Source organism: Pollicipes pollicipes, unplaced genomic scaffold (genome assembly GCF_011947565.3).
Source record: "Pollicipes pollicipes isolate AB1234 unplaced genomic scaffold, Ppol_2.1 Scaffold_3087;HRSCAF=3621_pilon_pilon_pilon, whole genome shotgun sequence".
Classification (NCBI taxonomy): Eukaryota; Metazoa; Arthropoda; class Thecostraca; order Pollicipedomorpha; family Pollicipedidae; genus Pollicipes; species Pollicipes pollicipes.
This window is the reverse complement of record NW_023596225.1, coordinates 36,841,706-36,862,031: the sequence shown is the minus strand read 5'-3', so window position 1 is coordinate 36,862,031 and position 20,326 is coordinate 36,841,706. Positions and strand designations below refer to the sequence as shown.

General features: G+C 53.8%; 2 protein-coding genes across 2 annotated transcripts in view; both read right to left on the bottom strand.

Annotated features, from left to right (window-relative positions):
* Nucleotides 1-9,020: 9,020 nt before the first annotated feature.
* On the bottom strand, nucleotides 9,021-12,122 carry LOC119090610 (ADP-ribosylation factor-like protein 3). Its single transcript, XM_037213443.1, has 4 exons — nucleotides 11,899-12,122; nucleotides 10,433-10,693; nucleotides 9,929-10,165; nucleotides 9,021-9,186 (listed from the first exon to the last, which is right to left on the bottom strand). The coding sequence occupies exons 1-4, from the start codon at nucleotides 11,899-11,901 to the stop codon at nucleotides 9,145-9,147; spliced, it is 543 nt and encodes a 180-aa protein (XP_037069338.1). The 5' UTR covers nucleotides 11,902-12,122; the 3' UTR covers nucleotides 9,021-9,144.
* Nucleotides 12,123-14,690: 2,568 nt separating this feature from the next.
* The window catches only part of LOC119090091 (cytochrome c oxidase assembly protein COX15 homolog), a 7,405-nt gene continuing 1,769 nt past the window's right edge, over nucleotides 14,691-20,326 (bottom strand). The window contains 8 exon segments of the mRNA XM_037212884.1: nucleotides 14,691-15,254; nucleotides 16,304-16,341; nucleotides 16,344-16,417; nucleotides 16,959-17,121; nucleotides 18,537-18,703; nucleotides 19,027-19,115; nucleotides 19,262-19,448; nucleotides 19,871-20,003. Coding sequence (XP_037068779.1) covers nucleotides 15,114-15,254; nucleotides 16,304-16,341; nucleotides 16,344-16,417; nucleotides 16,959-17,121; nucleotides 18,537-18,703; nucleotides 19,027-19,115; nucleotides 19,262-19,448; nucleotides 19,871-20,003 — 992 coding nt within the window. The 3' untranslated portion in view covers nucleotides 14,691-15,113.

The window sequence follows — 20,326 nt, the reverse complement described above, 5'->3', positions numbered from 1 at the left end:
ATGTGCTGTCTACAGGTGTTGCCTGGCCGGTACCTGCCATGCAGTGTCGCGACCAGACCGTGATGCTGGACCTCCGCTATTGTGCTCGTCTGTAGGTGTGCTTGGCCGGTACCTGCCATCAGTGTCGTGACCAGACCGTGATGTGGACCTCCGCTATTGTGCTCGTCTACAGGTGTGCTTGGCCGGTACCTGCCATCAGTGTCGTGACCAGACCGTGATGTGGACCTCCGCTGTTGTGCTCGTCTACAGGTGTGCTTGGCCGGTACCTACGATCAGCGTCGTGGCCAAACCGTGATCACTTTAAGTGATATTACATCCGCTGTCGGTGAGGTTTTCACTCGCCTCAAGCTGGAACACCGCGCATTTCCTGCTGCTACAGCTCATCGTTACCCAGCAGTGCCGGAGTGGATTGGAGCAAATGCGTCATTTGGAAGTCGACGTAACGAAACAAAGCTAAACGGATAGACGGTAAGGAGCCCCCCCCCCCCCCCCTCCCCGATATGCTGTGAGTAAAGCTGTGCCGCACGCGAAAAAGGATGGCACTGGCGGCCCAGTTTGCCGCGTCAGCACGCGAGGTCGTCCACACAACAGGGAGCTACATTATGGCTGGCACTGGTCATCGTTGTTCTCTCCCATCTCAACAATTAGCCCGATCCGTAAACCAAGTGCATGCGCTTTCGTTTGCCATCACATCTTTAAAGATAGAAGCAAATTTATGACCCATTACAAATGTTTCGGTTCGCTGTGTCCGGCGCTAGATGAAACAGTTGAGTGCGCGCGGTGGCCGGAAAGGCAGGTGCTGATATTCGCACGATCAATCCCGGCGAAGAGGCGATCGGTGTCATTACACGGCTGAATGCTTCGCAACCAACATAACCATCAGTTCCCGTCAAAATGATGCCTACCGATACAACAAACCATCCAAGCCAGTCGCAGCCCGGCGAATATATATTCCTGGTGTCGAGAACCTTAGAAGGGTTGCGGTGTGCCGCAAGGTCACGTTTCCCAGTCCTGCACGCGTCTCAGTTTCAGTCGACCTAGGCTATGACCTAGTAACTATGACATGTTTTTTACACTCATGTACTGCTGTAGTTTCAACCGCTTTCTGTTTCGTTCATGTTGTTATTAAAGCATACGAATAGCCTCCATAGACATTCAATCCCGACCACCAGCACTCTATAACGACCATCCCACTTGGACCAGGTCTCCAATTTGTTTAATACCGGAGGTGACAGCGCCTGCTTGTTTCAGTACATTAGTTTGTTCCGCCGGCGTGCCTCTGCAGCTTTGTCCACGTTTATCAAATCGTGCGAGGCTGTGATTTTGCGCCTGGCCTGGTGGCCCTGAGGCGTCAGCAGAACATTACGTCCATGATTCTCCGGGGTGGTCGAGGGTGAAATTACACCCATTTACAGAGCACGACCGGGTGTGCCGCCGCCCGCGCGTGGACAGCCGAGGCGTGGTCTGCCTGTCGGCAGCACACCGAGCAACGCACAGGCCACGCTGAGCCGCCCACTTGGGGAGTTATTCATTCGTATGCATGCGCAAGCGGTATCTGGCAACCCACTGCCTACGTCATCAGGCATGGGGACAGGGTAGTATGGACCGGGCGTTTCAAATGACTCGGCTGCGGTTTTTGCTTCTTTGCTTCGGTTGATTTATCTCAAACGATGCTGGAGACTGCAATAAGGCCCCGTTCTAACATTGATCACGATTGTAGTGTTCGACTGAATATGTATCTAATTATTCCGTATCACTGTGTGTTATATGCTTGAGTCTGTGATGTATGAAATACCTGGTTTTTCAATGAAAACCAGGTTGCTGTAAATCATCGCGAAGTCTCGCAGCTGTAAGGATAATCTGGAAACCAGCATCTTGCACACTGCAGCGGTCGGCGGCCATATCACGCAGTCATGGCAAACCCAACTTTGTAAGGTCGTCAATCCGTCATCACGTTATATTCACGCTTGGGTTTGGATAAGCTCATGTTTCAGCTTTATGCTTATGCTACGCCACCAGGATAAATCTGGGGCTTTGTCAGATGCCTTGTACGCACTGCGTACGCCGTGCGATGAAAGATAAGCGTAAGCTACGCTTCAGTCTGCGAAAATACCCTGCCCCTGACCGTGGCATGAGCAAGGCTCATAGGCCGCAAATCACAGATGTGCATGAGAAGCCAGCCCGCAAATCTGTGTGTACGTGCATTATTCAGATGTATCCGGTGACCATGTCCGTCTCTTAAATGATCAGTCCGACGGTGACCATGCGTCGAGCATGGAGTTGCTAACGTCCCGGGTCGTCCAGCCGACAGAGTAAGGGAACAGGCCTCTCTCAGGACGCCCAGACGTTAACTTCGGTCACCATAGACCAGGGAGTAGGGAATCAGGCCTCTCTCAGGGACGCCCAGACGTTAACCCGGTCACCATACACCAGGGAGTAGGGAATCAGGCCTCTCTCAGGGACGCCCAGACGTTAACTCGGTCACCATACACCAGGAGAGGGAGTCAGGCCTCCTTCAGGACTCCGACTTAACTCCGGTCACCATACACCAGGGAGTAGGAGTCAGGCCTCTCTCAGGGGCGTAAAACACACAGGATTTGCTGTGCGTCTGAAACCGGTTTTACGAAAATTCGATCGCTTTTGACGGAGTCGTTTCAGCGAAGCGCAATAACAATCAATTTTTTCCAGAAGTTGCTGGGTCGTGCGGTGGTTCCACCATACCAGACCACGAGCGGTGGTTACCACCAGACCCTGAACCCCTGACCAGGGTGCCAGTTCGCTGACTCGGGTCATCACTAACCTGGAGCCGATGACTGGTCCTCAGTGACTCGGGCAGGGAATCCGTTGACTCGGCCGTCCTACCACTAGGCAGATGGACTCTGGTCCCCAGTGACCCAGGCAAGAAAGCTGTTGACTCAGGTCACCACTGACTGCTGGGGTGGGCGGCCGATAGCCCGGGTCACCACTGACCTGGGGTAGGCGGGGTGGCCCTAGCCGTCTCCACGACTTGGGGTGGGCGGTCGATAGGCCCGGGTCACCACTGACCTGGGGTAGGCGGCCGATAGCCCGGGTCACCTGACCTGGGGTAGGCGGCCGATAGCCCGGGTCACCACTGACCTGGGGTAGGCGGCGGCCGATGCCGGGTCACCACTGACCTGGGGTAGGCGGCCGATGCCGGGTCACCTGACTGGGGTGGGCGGCGATGCCCGGGTCACCACTGACCTGGGGGGCGGCCGATAGCCCGGGTCACCACTGACCTGGGGTAGGCGGCCGATAGCCCGGGTCACCACTGACCTGGGTAGGCGGCCGATAGCCGGGTCACCACTGACCTGGGGTAGGCGGCCGATAGCCCGGGTCACCACTGACCTGGGGTAGGCGGCCGATAGCCCGGGTCCACTGACCTGGGGTAGGCGGCCGATAGCCCGGGTCACCACTGACCTGGGGTAGGCGGCCGATTGCTCGGGTCACCGCTGACCTGGGGTAGGCGGGCCGATGGCTCTCACCACTGACCTGGGGTGGGCGGCCGATGGCTCGGGTCACCACTGACCTGGGGTGGGCGGCCGATGGCTCGGGTCACCACTGACCTGGGGTAGGGGGCCGATAGCTCGGGTCACCACTGACTTGGGGTGGGCGGCCGATTGCTCGGGTCACCGCTGACCTGGGGTAGGCGGCCGATGGCTCGGGTCACCACTGACTTGGGGGTGGGCGTCGATGGCTCGGGTCACCACTGACCTGGGGTGGGCGGTCGATGGCTCGGGTCACCACTGACCTGGGGTAGCGGCCGATGGCTCGGGTCACCACTGACCTGGGGTGGGCGGCCGATGGCTCGGGCCACCACTGACCTGGGGTAGGCGGCCGATGGCTCGGGTCACCACTGACCTGGGGTGGGCGGCCGATGGCTCGGGTCACCACTGACCTGGGGTGGACGGCTGATGGTTCGGGTCACCACTGACCTGGGGTGGGCGGCCGATGGCTCGGGTCACCACTGACCTGGGGTAGGCGGCCGATAGCTCGGGTCACCACTGACCTGGGGTGGGCGGCCGATGGCTCGGGTCTCGCCCCTCTCGCACGGCAGCTCCGGAGTGCGCTGCGAGAACGCGTCCTCGACGTAGCCGAAGAACGACTTGTTGAGCACGCGCGGCACCTGCTTGTGCTCCCCCATTCCGGGGATGCAGCCGCCGCCGTCCCCGCAGCCGTTCAGAACAGGACCGGAGCGCGGTGACGTCATCTGAAGCATGCATCGGATTGTTTTGTCACCAGTGAAAGCCGGGGGAGAGATTCGGCCATCTGCAGTTTTAAAGAAATGGATCTGGTCCCCAAACGTGGCGACCGGCACTGCCTTGTGATTGCTGTTTCGCAGGCGGAATCAGTTTTGACCTGGGCTCATTGGACTCGCTGACTAACGGTACATTGTGCTCATATCAACTGCTATCCTAAATGGCTCGACCTGAATCGTGGTCGACTGAGATTCCAATTAAAAGGAGATACACCTTGATACCAGCTTTAATTCAGATGGGGTCCATTACTGCCAAGAATATAAATCGTTCTGAATTGGCTACAAGAGCAGGCAGCACAGGACACGGGTTTTGCCTGCCGTCGAAATGACAATGTATGATGTATCTAACCTCAATGAGTCGACTCATCGACGATTGCACTCGATCGCCAAACATCTGACTGATTCCGGAGTCAGCTCCGACCGTACACGGAATGAGGCACATATTCGCATTAGAGTTTATCAAAACACATCTGTGGCAAGAGAAACCCGTTCCAATATTGGTGCTGCGAAAAAGGCAGTAAAAGGCAGTGACGGAAAGCGCTTGTCGTACAGACTAGTGACCGAGAGGACGAGAGTGGCAAGCATGGCTTATGTGGTGCACCTGGCTAAAAAAGACGCCATCGGACGCGTTACATCCTACCTATCTTATTTGACACTGCTGCCGTATTACACACACCGTGAGTAGGATCGCGGCGGATGGCTTTAGCTAAGGGCTTCAGATTTTGACGAGTGTTATACGGTTTGTTCACTCCAATTCGATCAAATATGGAAAACTGCACGCTACCGGCGCACACAGGTAGGACTAGCCTACCGAGCCCAATAACGCACCAGACCTCTCCGAAAGATCTTGAATCATTCCAACGCGACATGCCGCGGTAAACCAGATTACACAGTGTCACCAATTACCCTAAGCCAGTGTGCTCGCTCAGCGCACTTCCCGAACGTGACAAACAATGCTCACCTTTTCTGCGTCGGTCGAGACCGGATCACCGTGACCAACCTAATGGGACCAGGTCTGCCTATGAAATGCGCCTCGGCCGTAGCCGCGCCGAGGCGCTCGGCAGCCGCGAGCTCGTGGGAGCTTCCGGTGACGTCACGGCCGGCTCGGCGCCGTCCAGCGGCCGCCGATCTCAGGCGGCGGCCGGCCGATGCGTGGAGAGTAGCGAGGGCCGCTTCCCACGGCAGATCAGAGCGGCGAACCGCAGACCGCTCTCCGGCGCGACACGGCGGCTGACGCTCCCTGGCGGCCGGCACGGGCCGCCGGACGCCGTCAGTCGAGTGTCGGTCAGCGCTGCCGGCCGAGCCCTTCTCGTTGAAGACGGTTCTCGTGTAGAAGGATGGCAATGGCCATGTAGTTTCATCCCCCCCCCCCCGAACCATCTGCATGGGAGCTGTTGAGATCCCCGGCCTTGCTGTGCTCGGATCGTCGGGTAATCGGTCCGTTACTCACTGCCCGCGCTGTGACCGCCATCACGCGGGGGCGGGTCACTGAACTGCCGCGGATGACACACTCGCGCTGAGAGGTACGGTCGCTACTCTAGTTCGCCACATATGTTGTGATCGGTACACCCATAATGCGGTGACCGTCACCCCGCTGCGCCTCCCTAGCTAGTGTCATTTACGTCTGTCCCAGCGAGCGGCTATTAGATCTCATTCGTTGAAGTGTGACGCGGAACTACGTCGGCCCGTTCGACCCCCGTAGGCAATAAATAAATCCACATGCTTCCGCGACCAGTGATAATGGAAGCTGTTTTGGTATTGTGAGCCCCGAAAGGACACAAAGCGGAGTAAGTCCCGTACGCATTTCACGAAATCAAACTTAATCCACGTTCTCAGTTCACGATACATATATCCCGTACACACCATTTTCAAGGTTCATCATCCCTCACACACCAGTTGCAAGGTTCATCATCCCTTCCACACCAGTTGCAAGGTTCATCATCCCTTCCACACCAGTTGCAAGGTTCATCATCCCTTCCACACCAGTTGCAAGGTTCATCATCCCTTCCACACCCTCACCTCGGTATCATGGTATGCTAAGTTGCATGGCGTGAAATGCAAACATGGGAAGGCGCCACTCGGCTGAGCGGTCGTGTACATAAATTTGGCCACGAGCACCACCGAGGTTGTACCATGTTTTGCACCGATACAAGACGCATTTTTTAAAGATTGCTTGTTGGAGCAGGTGCAACCATTACTGTTACTGTGTAAAATTAGGAATATCTGAGCCGCGACGGCGTCCCCACTGTGAGCAAACGTCACTCTAGATCACTGAAACCAGTCACTGACCACCAGGCCAACGTCCTGGGCGGAAGGTATGGTGCGGCCGAGTTTGAAGGTAGCTTGCGGCCGGCACACTAAAGCTTCAGGCAGACTGATGAGGCAGAAACGTTGCAAAGACCCCGGTATGCTCGCCAATTAAAAGAGTTTCGAAGTCGTTCATCCCCGCCAACGGTACTGAAGCGGGCCATGTCTTGAGTGTGGCCTTCATGCGCCCCTTCGCAGTAGTTATTGCTCGGACCAGTCGAAGCATCGACACAATGCGCACAGCCGCCCACGGCCATTCTATACGGAAAACTAAGAGATTACGCAGTCTGATTTATTGCCACACCGACATGCTGCTACACAGATAAACACCGACGCGATCAAATACCCATGCTGCTGTGCGGGTGAAAACAATCAAGGGATGACACCGTTTCCATGTGTGTGGGCTGGGCACTTTGGACACTGATATGGCACCAACAAAATGTCACTCAAGCTACAGGCGGGAGAGTACACCACCCAAGTCCACTTTTCTCTTTTGTTTTCTTGCGGCAGTGAGTCCAGTCACCGCAAAACAATAACCCAGCTGAACCGACGACGTGCCGAATGCCGTTGCCGGATGGCGCACACAGAAACTAACTGTGCCGACAGGACCTTCCTCCACTGGCCGGGTCAGCCTTATACAACTCCTCTGGCGCTACCTGTGCACTACAACGCGACCAAACAAACACCGAGCACCGCAGCGGACCACGACACTGCACGGTGGTATGCGGGGGCAGGGACGGGGGCAGGGCAGCGGGCCGCCCGGCGGCTCGCTACTGGACGGACACCGATCACCACAGCGAATCACACCGACACTGGACGGTGGTCTGCGGGGGAAGGCAGGCAGGGGCAGCGGGCCGCCTGGCCGCCCGCTGCTGGACGGACCAGAGAAGCATGCCGCCGCGCACGGACTGGACATCAGATCCCGGGCACATCCCAAGGCACGTGACACTGACGAGCTCCGCGGAGACCTCTCCCAAACGGCGCTCACGCCGGCAACGACCGCGTCACCTACCACGTGACCGGCTCATGGGCACAGACGACGGGCTTGTGGACGGAATTTCATAAGCGTAACGTGCCGCGGCCAGTGTCTGAAACCAAAGCTACAGCCCGGATTAAATCGCACCGCTTGACGATGTCATTAGAAATATGCTAACTTGACATGAGATCTGGCATTTCAGGAGGGACAAAACGAGTTTATGGAGCTTAAAGCTTCATTATTGTGACACAAGCCGCGTTCATAAGAACAGTTCCAACGGTAGTTTTGCTCCCAACAACTATCCACTGGTGGACGCGAACAAAAAATGGCATGAAAAACAAAGACGGCTTTGCTCATTGATACCAAAACACAGCACCTCCATTCACGTGGATGTCATAAACGCAAGACGTCCTAAGCTGGACTACGAACACGACAGAACTTGATCAAATGAGTGGTGAGACGTGCAGTCAAAATCTTACGCAACACAATAGTTTTTACATTTCACGTATGGAGCACGGAGAAAAATACCCATCCTCCAATTGTGGATCACCGCATTTTAATCTACTTTGCCGAATAATGATATTCCTTGACTGGCAGGCACTGAAAATGTGAACGTAAGAGCCTCCTCACCAGGGACATCAGGGAGGTCCGTGATGTGGTTCACATTTCCAGTGCGTGTCAGAGGAACAATATCCTCTACGTGCAGCGCGGCCGCACACTGAGATCCTTCACAGCAGGAGAATAGAGAAAAATAAATACGCGGTGCGCACAACATTTTCGACTTTAACGTACGCCCCCATAAATAATTGTTTCTATTTTGTTTTTGGGTGCATCAGCACACAGGCTGGAATTGGCAGTGAATCAAGGGTGGGCACCCGATCCAACCAGAGATAAGAGAGCAATCATCACCTACAGCACACATCAGCTTCAGTGAGTGCTGGACATACAACAGACACTGTGAGCCGACTCAATGACTATCCTCGCCACCCAAAAGAGCCCTACTGCACAACCCTGTGACACCCCAGAGCACACAAAGCAAGACCCGAAGCTCACACATCCACCTGGTATTCCTGTGATGGACGACGCCACCCGGTGCAGATCGCGGACACCGCACAGTCTCAGAATACTAAGAGGCAGGCTCAACATCAGGTGCTGGGAAGCCGCGGGCGAAGGCGATAGGTGAGTGACAGCAGACCGCGGACGGAGACGACACCGAGTGTCGGGAGACCGCGGGCAGAGACGAGATCCAGTGTTGGGAGATCACGGGACGACATCCAGTGTTGGGAGATCACGGGACGACATCCGGTGTCGGGAGATCACGGGACGAGATCCGGTGTCGGGAGATCACGGGATGACATCCGGTGTCGGGAGATCACGGGACGACATCCGGTGTTGGGAGATCACGGGACGACATCCGGTGTCGGGAGATCACGGGATGACATCCGGTGTCGGAGAGATCACGGGATGACATCCGGTGTCGGGAGATCACGGGACGACATTCGGTATCGGGAGACCGCAGCGGGCAGAGACGGCAGACGGCACGGAGGAGGAACCAGTGGACGGAGGCGGCTGGCGGTGGTCACCACTACTTACGCTTTATGCTCTTACAGACCCACTCCATACCCTCCTGAAACGCACCAACCAATGGTAAGGCGACATAGCAGGCGATGCGAAGATACTGCAACAAATTCACATATGTCCGTATCGGAGCTTGGGCAGACGCGAAAGACTGCTACACAAATTGCTGAGGGAACGCAATTGATTTCAAGCATGATCAATGCCAAGATTTGGATGCGGCGTTGAGAGGACGGCTGACTCACGCCGAGAAAAGGAGCCATGCAACGACTGCATGCCAGACGCGGCAAAGTTGACTTCATGTCAAGGCCAGGTGTGGTATCTCATCTACGAGCTTTGGGCTCCCGCCCCTCCTTTCATCTGGCACGTGACCGCATCCGGTCATCACAGTACTCTGCGCTAGGGCTCCGGAAGTTGCTACTGTATTGCGTGATGATTCCACAAAGCAAGGAATGCCGTTAATGTTATATTTATGAAAGACAAACGATCGCATACCAGTGCCGCACACGAAATAGGGGCGTGCGCAGTTCTTACTGTTCTGAATGGCAAATCGTGTAGGAGAACGTTTTCAATGAGACAGAACAAAAGCAAGAATGCAAAGTGGCTGAGTCACAAGCACTCACAGAAAGAGGAATTTACACCCTACAAAGGTTCTAGTAACAGCTGTCACGCCACCCTCACAAGCCCTCTTCCCCGGAATACAAACATACATCGGCGCTGGCCGTCGTTTGGCCAGGTTGCGGGTAAGCAGTCCTGGGCCGGCCGTCCCTTCCCTCCAGACGCCGGGCACCCACCTTAACGCCCTCGTTGGAGGAGGCCGAGCAGCCCTGGATCTGCCACTCGCGGTCGCGGATCACGTGCAGCCCGAGCGACTCGGCTATCTCGGAGGCAGGCGCTGAGTTGAAGAGGTCCTGCTTGTTTGCGAAGATGAGCACAGGCACACCCACCAGCTTGTCTTCGGCCAGCAGCTCGGCCAGCTCCTGGCCCGTCTCGTCGAACCGCTTGCGGTCGGCGCTGTCGATCACGTAGATCTGGCGCAACAGAGGTGCGCAGTCGGAAGCAAGCACGGTGCGCGCGCGTGCGCACGCACGCACGCCGAAATTATGGAGACATAAGCACCGCCATCAAAGTACTGAAAAAGCCTACCAGCCAATGACTGTAGGAACTGCGTAATGACAACTAACAAAGGAATGGCTGCACACTGTTTCCGTGCAAACGGACGCAGCGAGCCTTCTCCGCAGCGCAGCGGTGTTGCGGGAAGCTTAGCTTAGGCTACTTCTCCTGCTGTTTCTACTGACCAGAACGTCCGTGTTGTCAAAGTAGTTGCGCCAGTAGGGTCGGATCTTGCGTTGACCACCGATGTCCCACACGTTGAGCTTGAAGCCCTCTGACAACACCGACTTGATGTTGAAGCCCTGCGTGGGCGTGATCTGCGTGATGTCTTCCGAAGCGAGCGCCTTCAGCAGAGTCGTCTTACCGGCGTTGTCGAGCCCCAGCAGCAGGAGGCGCACCTCACGCTCCTGCGCCGGTCGCAGCTTACGCAACAGCGACAGCAGACCCTGCCAGCGGAACGGGACGACCGGCGTGAGACAACGGGCGGAACAGCGGCAGGAAACGGACAGCGTGGATATGACAATGGAACACGTCTTCTGGAGATCGCACGTTTACAAGGACCCATTCAGTTTAAAGTACTGCACACCCACCCAGACCCAAACCGTAAAATGGAATATTACGCTGTTAAAAATGTGATGTACCATACGGGGCGTCACTTTCTAGCATCGGGTGAAAGGGGGGGGGGGGGCTAGCCAAAAGCGTTGACCTCACGTGATATCAAAACCTGATTCCTGCTCGGATTTTGGTCACTTGAATTTGCCCGCTCGAGGGTTATTTTCTGAACTTCATATTTCGCGACTCTAATTTGTTTTCCCTGTGGAGGAATCACTGGCCATTTCAGGTTAATGAGAGCTGCCTTCTTGTGAAAGAGCCTAAAATGGGGTGCAAAAACAAGTCAGTAAACCTTAGTAAGGGATCACCGATGGCTGCTGTTGTCCATGATCGAACTGTATAGCCACCACAGCCATGATCATGGGACAAATGCGGTTGTCACTATTGGGCGAATGAACTTCGGTCAGGGTCAAACTGTACTTTTAAAAGCTGTGTTCTTTATCCCGACCACGTTAAAAACTTGCCAAACATTTGCAGATTACTGAACATATGAAGAAGGCAGCATAAGACAAATATCAGGTATCTACAGGGTGCTATTTGATACAAAACATACATGATACTCAGTGATGTTTCGGTATCTGCTTCTTAGAAGCATACCAATAGTTGTGATCCTTGTCCTGTATTAAGTTGGCCTAGTATTTCGCCTTGCTTATACACACTGGGTGAGGTCAGACGAGCATTGGATCTCAAGCCAGCATTGACCGGCGGGGGGGAGGGGGAATACTGACCCCGCACGAAAGCATACTTGCGTTAAACGTATCTTAAGCATCCCCGTCGCCTGCCCCATTTATAATGAACACCACGAAAAAAGATCCGCTCTGATCGAAATTTACAAAATTTGTGAATGATCCGGACATCGTCTGATCTATTTTGTGCGCGTGTCGCACAATATTCTGATCCTTCGACCTTACCCGCCTAGCGATTCAGATCACCCTCAAACACATGCTATTTGCAACGCTTACGAAGAAAAGATCAGTTCAATCTGCATCTGCAGCAGGATACATTTTACTATTTATCGAACTACTGCTGAAAGCCTTACCATCGCCGGTGCTGCGTCGGTGCCAACTCCGCGCGAAGGCGAGCGCCCGGAAATTCAAGCGTGTCGGTGCAACCGGCACGACTTGCACCCGCTCAACAGAATTTGGCGTGCCGGAAGCTGTTCTTATAGTACAAGTGTGTACTCCAACGACGGAGTTCTTAACACTTTGAAGCGGCACTATTCGCCAACTCGTTAAACAGACGCACACAAAACTGGGCCACCGATCTGGGCCTTCTGCTGCGATCACCGAGACGTAAACAACGCACCTGGAAGGATAGTAGTGAGGAATGTTTGTAAATGGTATATTAAGATCCACGTATAGTTCTGTTGATAGTACGGCCCAATTTGTATGCAAAAAAGTGTACGAGACCGTAAACAAAACTTTTATGATAAGTCCGCTATCACCGAGGAACACATTATGTTAAATCTGCTCTTCTTGCAAAAATATTGATTTATTTCTCTATATACGGTCCGAAGCGTGAGGTCAATTGGCGCGAGGGGTACCATTCCGGTATTTTCTGCACGGGTGGACGTTAGTATTGGCACAACCTTACGTGAACAAGACTAATTGGTGAAAATGCTGGGCTTCTGCAGGCTTCCATGACATTAGCTGTTGCATTTGTATTATTTTGTAGTGGCATGATGTGGTGGTGTCATGGTTGCCTGGAGCAGGTTACAAATTGTTCCTTATCAAGTGGTTATGTTTGCATTCATGTTTATCCCGTGCGCATATAATTCATGGACAATTGCCTGACTATTCTCAGAATGTCAAAGTTTTGTTTGCAAACTGTGTGGTGCTACAAAAGACGGTCAAAAACATCTAGGAGCTCAGCTATGTGATGTGAGTGGTCTCTTTAATTTTATTTTATGTATTGTGTTATGTAGTGGTATTGTCTGTATATGTTGCCAGAGGAGCAACACAACCTGGTGTATAAGCAATTTAAGTTACACTGGTCTCGGGATAGAGGGGTCAAAGCATGTCCAAGTATCAGAACCCATTATATCTAAGTGATATTAGACCAGTGGCCTTGTGAATGTTTGTCAACCTGCCTGGTACAAGTGTTCTTTACACTGTGAAAGGTAAGATGGTGTGTCATCTTGTGTCAGCATGCCAGGATGATGCCAGGAGTAGCTGCATCCAGTCATAGTCAGTTAGAACAGATCACTCCACCCAGAATCAGGAGAAGTACCATTGGAGCCCAAATATGTGCTGCAACTCACAATGGGTTTCAAGTTGGCCCCACAGGGTGTTTGGGATGCTTATTATTACTCCACCGTTCATGGGGTGATTGTTATGTCTGATGCAGCAACCTGATTAAATTTTCACCTTTTTCAGTTCACCACCATCCTCTGGTTGCTTAGGAGTCATTTTCTGCTTGTTGTTATCATGCCATTCTTGTTTTACAGACATCCCAGCTGCCAGTGGGTTGATAGATGCATTGCCACAACCACATTAGTTATTAGTAAGTATGATTGTTATCACATTGTTGTCATGGTAGACACTGGCCCCTGCATCTGGTTGGGTTTGTCAGGTTTCAAAGATGTGTCAGTAAAACCCAGGCAGTGCCAGCCACTATTTGGTGGGGAGTAAGCCCATTTCATACACATAACATTGTCCTGTCTGTCAAGGAGACCCATTTTGTTTCCATGTTTTGGGTGCTACCAACCTGGGCAACCAAGGCATATCATTGAATTAAGGTCACTAAATGCTGGCATGCTGCTCTGTTTGAGAATGCCAGACATCCCCTGAAAAGAGGGTTCCACATTTGTAAGGGGGTTTGAACTGAAGAAGCCATCTTTAAGATCATTCAGTATAGCCCACAGCATTGCCCTTCTTAAGACCTAAAATCCCATAGTCCCTGAGAGACATGCCCACTAAGTTAAGCATGCTATTTTGTGCTAACTTGTTCAAGGTCACCAGACGTCTATGACGCCATAATAACGTCATTCAAATCCCACGCCTCCACCAGCCATGCTGCGTTCAGGGCCAAGAAAATATAATTGTCGAATTGCTCATACATAGCATTGATGAGCACCTTTTCCAGACATAACGACCGCCTATTTGCTCGCAACCAACGTCATGCAAGTTTTGTAAGAATCTGACATGAATGATGTTTAGTGCTACACAATGCAAGAACTTATACATTTGTCCTGGTTGTTACGGGAATACGAATAGCGCTATAACCGAATATGCGAATGCAAGCTATCATCGTAGCTCGCGGATCAGTGTGCAAGAACACCACGAGAAAGGGCTAACTAGCACATAACCGTATTTGACCCAGCAAACACTTCCAGTCCATGCTTCCATCTCGCGGAAGATTGAATAACTACGAGTCAGTGTTCAAACGTTCCACGACACAAACGGTGCCGTATTGGGGAGGATATTTAATAAGTATAGAAATTTGGTTGCCCAGAGCAGTTTTCTGCACCTAAAAGTATACCAGTGTTATAATTAGTGTAACATAGGGGTGGAAGGGAAGTTAGGCCATGGGGGGGGGGGGGGAACTTAAGTAGATGACCTCCCGTGTCTGTCGGACTTCGCCGTCCCGTGTCCGTGCTGTCCGTCGTGTCCCGCACTGTCCGCCGTGTCGCGTTCCGTAGGGTAACGGGAGGAACCTTCCGTGTGTGTAACGGGAGGCTAGGCATATATTACATAAGGTTGTTTCATCATATCTGATGCTTGCTTCAATATCTTTAAATGTGTAACATTCCCCTGAAGTGTTGAAAAATTGCTTGGCAAAATATATATGGTGTGCATAGTTCAGTTTGCCACGTCTTGGCATAGCGAAAACTCCAGTAAATATAAATGCTATATATTTCATATCACTGGGCGAGAGTCAGCAACCTATGACACGCACCAAATACTCTCCTAAATGTCCTGTTTCTCTATGGCAACAGCGTTGCTACTGTAAAGAAATCGCTTGCAGATGCCGCTTATCACCACCATAAAGCAATACTGATGGTGGACTTGTTAACTGTAGCGGTCTCGGGACTCGGAACAGAACGCCCTTCAGGACAGCTCCAACGCATCCATTATCACGCATCCATTGTCAATACAGACATCAACCTTGCACTCCATATGCTGTACTCCTGTCTTGGAGCACCTAGTTTCATTGCAGCCTCCTCGACCCTTACCGTTCCCACACACTGCACCTCGCTCGCGCCATCTACGCGCGACCACCGCCGGCCACCTGGGGCCACCTGCCCAGCGGCGCTCACTTGGGCACATACTTGAGGAGCTTGACCTCGTGCGTCATCCAGACGGCCAGCGAGAGGAGTGTGAGCGCGCCCGTCTGGTGGGCCGCCGCCACCGGGGTCGGCACGTACAGCAGCAGCGTGGCGATTCCCAGCGTCAGCTGGCCGGCAGGCGCGGGGCGTCAGACGGCGCGACAGTCAAAGACACGGCGGACAAAACGGGATACGACGCGGCGGGCAGCGCGGCCACGACCCGGCGGACAGCGCGGGACATGGCGCGGCAGACAGCGCGGAACATGGCATGGCAGACAGCGCGGAACATCGCGCGGCGGACAATGCGGGACACGAAACGGTGGACAGCGCAGGACAAAGCGTAGTGGACTGTGCGGGATACGATAGGCTGACATGGCCGGCGACACGGGATGGCAGACAGGGTAATGGGGGATACAGAGAGGCAGGCGGGGTAATGAAAGCCACACGGTGGGCAGTGACAGACACGACAGTGCGACAGACGAGACGCATCGGTAGACGCGTGGTAAGTGAGATGATAGACACAAGTAGGATGGACAAATCACGACTCCGCGGTGCCCGCCCTTCGTGTCGGGTGGTGACAGCGCGTGCGACGGCGCACAGCTTCAGGCTGCTGAGTGTAGTGTGAAGCCCTAATAACAACACAAACACCGCATTGACAAACGGCGTAGTACGTAACACAATTACAGGAATGCAAGCAACGGAGACCGCAAGCACTGCGCAATGCGAGCTCATCGCGCAATAGTGCGCACGGGAAGACACGATTTGTAACAGGCGAGGCGTAATGGAAACGCTTATCCACGCGAGGCAACGCCGCATGTCTCACGGGATCAAGGAGCGAGGGCGGTCGACACGGTACGTAAGTTCAGCCCCACACTCAAGACTCACCAAGATGCGCGTCCTACGATGAACGAGATACCACGTAGGCCAATGTTGCTGTTCACGTAGCCAAGAATTCGTTTAGTGCCGTCTACCGAACACTTGCGTCCCACGCGCCACTGTTGCCAATGCGTCAATTGCCGAGTCAAACGGGCTTGTGCCATGTTATGCCTTTTCCCGAACGTCGGATGACAGCTATATCCTTGCGCTCGGCTTTCGTTGCAGTGTGTCACCGAAGCATGAAGCCTGGTGGACCCAAGAACGCGCGCCCGACCAGCCCATGCATTGAAGTTTCACTTACTTGTATGTAGGTCATGACCAGCATGGCGTTCACTGCATGTGCGCTCTGGGAGGCAGCCGGGCCTTTCGCGACAGGTACCACAGCCCATGGACCAGGCCGAAAAACGGTGGTGCCCTGCGCGGCCAGAGTTTGATTGACCTTGGCGCACGGCAAACGGGTTACACCGACTCGTGCTCGCGTTGGAAAACATCAAGCGGTTCGCCAAGCGACAAAGCTAAACTCAAGAACGTCGCCTCGCTCAACACTTACTTCAGCTAATGGTGTCATCTCTGAATTCCGTGTCAGTAAACACGCTAACACCTCAGCAGAGGATATTAAAACGCGCCGAAACACTTCAAGGAGATGATTGTGAGATAACGAGAAAGGTGCCGTACCGCACGGCACTGCATATCGTTATTGAACAGCATTCATTGCGCCCTACGTTTCGTACGCTTGTCCAGCAGTCCCAAGGACACTAATATTGCCGCGCGAAGGACAGGTGCCTCTATATGATCGAGCAATCCATGCTTAGGTTTCCGCGGCGGTGAACATAGCACAACCCAGTTACGATGCCGCTGTACGTCCTGTCACAACGTCCCTCACAACATTGCCATTCATGTAAACTTAAAGGACCACAGATGACTCAAAACATGCCAGGCCCAGGCTAACCGCCGACCGGCCTACCAGCACTCTGTGGTTGAACTGGACGGTGGTGGGGTTCTCCGTGATGTTGGAGAGCGCCGGCTTGTAGGCCATCAGGTCGGACGGCACCAGCCGGCCGCCCATCAGCGGGAACTCGTTATAGGTCAGGCCGGCGTCCAGGCCAGCCACGAACGCTCCTGTGACACAACCAGGTCATATGGAACAGCGGCGGGTCTCACAACCAGAGCCATCTTAGAATGCGTCTGATTGCGCACCCTGTGCAGAGCTACCATGGCTACGATGGCTGAGCAGAGCCACCACTATTGTACTCTTTTGAGAGAGGACGAGTTTTCACACGTAAATTTGGTGTTTGAAATGTCTGAAATGCCACTGCTGATGCGTTAAGCAGCGAAGAACCACGAGAACGAATGAACCTGTTAGCAACCCATTTTAACACTCAGCCTGATAAAAGGTGTGTGGGGGGGGGGGGGGGGGCGATACGTAGTCCCAAGATACCGCAGTCGATGCCACCCCTCCCCCACCACTACCGACTAAGGTTTTTGGCGATATCCTACTGGAATGTTGTGTAACCGTTGAAAAAATGTTGATCAGTATCTGGGTTTTCAATGCACGTGTTTTGACCCAAAGCACGTGTCTCTCGCATTTGTTTTCTGGGCAAGGACGTTTGGTTAGGAACACTGCACGGTAATCTACGGCCAGCGCGGGCGGCGGACGACCACAGTCGATTCTGACGAGCACGGGTGGCTGGGCGACACTGTCACACTGACGGAACACAGTCGATTCTGACGAGCAGGGTGGCTGGGCGACACTGTCACACTGACGGAACATAGTCGATTCTGACGAGCACGGGGGCTGGGCGATACTGTCACACTGACGGAAACATAGCCGATTCTGATGAGCAAGGGTGGCTGGGCGACACTGTCACATGACGGAAACACAGTCGATTCTGACTGAGCACGGGTGGCTGGGCGACACTGCTCACCCTGACGGATCCTACATCTTCAACACGTGCTCCAAATACTAGAACCAATAGCTTCTTTATCCCTGCACCGAACTTCAAATCGATATGTTCAAGTTAAAGAAGGAAGATGCATGCGTACATTGTATGTTGCCAAGTTGTGTTATGTTATACATATCGCGCAAAGCTGAAGTCAGATTTTCAGCATAATTGACCCTGACCTGACCTGACGAGTTTGAAACCAATTACGAGATTTCGCTGGAGCCAATCCACGCTTTTTCGAGAGGCTCATCATTCTTAGCTTGGACCGGACAACGTGTCGGGTAGAACCGAGCACTCTTTCCATTCGAGTTATACAAAAAGCGAAACCAGCGAGGGTTAAGAAAAAAAAATCAAAGGTTCGAGCATTGCACATTGTGCCAAGCACGTGTTCGTTGAAGTAGCGACAGTCAAAATAATAGCAACAGCGTTCCCTTCAGGAGAAAACAATGATAAAGCATCGACGGCTTAACGGAGAGGACGGCGCTGAAGAGGGTCCCCAGTAAAAACTGTACGACGCTGGACCCCTCTCGGAGAAGTTAAAGGAAGCGACGCACTTTCCCGACGAAGGTAGCTGGTCAGACGGAGCCCTACCGGAGAAGGCGGCGAGGAAGATGAACCCCTTGCTGACGTGCGCCATCATGCGGACGCGTCGCACGGCGGTGGTGACCGGAACCTTCTGGGCCGGCAGCAGGTGGTCCAGGCCGTTGTACAGGAACAGCGTGGCCAGCACGAGGGCGGCGCCCAGGTGGGCGGCCAGCCTACCGGACAGGGCAGGTCACGGACACGGTCACCGCGGTTGCCAACGCAACAGCACGACAGCGTGATGTACAAGGTGACCATCCTACGCGGTGGAGTGACTCACAGATGCACTCCGTACAGCAGGATAGGGCACTGGACCACGCCAGCATCTGCCAACACAGGAGAGATCCGCGATCTGGCTTAGAGCCAGGGCACAATGAATCACGTCAAGTTTTCGGTACTCTCAGTCGCGCTTGGCCTCAGGCGTCGCCCAGACGTCAGTCCGAAGTGCCGACCGACAGCTGACGCGTCAGGTGCTGCAACACCCTGGGTACGTCCTCACCGGTACTGCGACACCCTGGGTACGTCTGAAGGGCCCTCAAAGTTCTTGTGGTCCAGACCGGACTTGACCATGTACCAGCCCATCAGTCCCTGTCAAGGCCAACAGAGAGATCAATGATGAACACAATCGAGTGTACATAACGGGGATGACTTCCTAACTAGATGCGCCAGAGAGTCATCCCTCCAGCCCAAACCCTCCTGTAATGTCCTACCCGACCCAGCCCACCATCCCTCACCTGTAGCAGAATCAGGGACCCGAAGACGGGGACGCGTCGCCTCATGGCCTTGGTGAAGTAGCCCTTGTACCAGAAGTAGACGGCCGGCAGGGCGAACGTGGCGCCGATCAGCCGGCCCCACATCCGATGGCCGTACTCCATCAGCCAGATGAACTTGAAGTCAGACATGCTGATCTCCTGATTCTTGCTAAAATCAGTCAGAAGGCACGCAATCAATGCTTAGGGCGGCGCAACGTAATGTGACATCAACATTGAAGAAAGTTAACACAAAAACGTTCCAGCAGTATTTCTTTCGAGCCCTGTTAGCGGTCGTTTGCCCATAAAGTCATCATTGAACAAGTCACTTACGACTGAGCAATGACGTTCCCGCAGTTCATCTTGGGCTGTGTCACCAATGCGTATATTCTTGGCATGCAAAGGCGAATCCATGAGACATAACCTGATCGCAACATTCAAAAACCCGCCCGCAGCCTGCGCAATGGACGAGTGATCTCATTACAAGTTTATATCGCCCGAAACTGACACACAGTTACTGCCATTAGTTTTCGAAGATCGCCGTCATTGTATTGCAGCCATATCTGCATAAGTAACAGCAGCATGAGGACTCACAGCTGGAACTCCGGGTAGTGTCTGTACTTCTCCAGCTCAGCCTGCCACTCGACCTCCGACTGGGGCCAGGTCCTGCCCAGCAGCTTCCAGTCGACCATGGAGAGGCCGGACTCGGTCAGACGGGTCACACCACCTGCGGGTCAGGTCCAGAGGGTCGGTCAGGCAGGTCCAACACCTGCGAGTTTGGTCCAGAGGGTCGGTCAGGTGGGTCACAATTTAGGTCCAGGAGGTTGGTCAGGTGAGTCCAACACCTGTGGGTTTGGTCCAAAGTCGGTCAAGTGGGTCCACAACCTGCAATTCAGGTCCAGAGGGTCAGTCATGCGGGTCCAATGCCTATGGGTCAGGTCCGGAGGGTCGGCCAGTCAGGTCTGCCAACTGCGAGTCAGATTCAGAAGGCCAGTCAGGTCTGTTGCTTGAGGATCAGGTCCAAAAGGTCCGTCTGTTCGGTCCGCCACA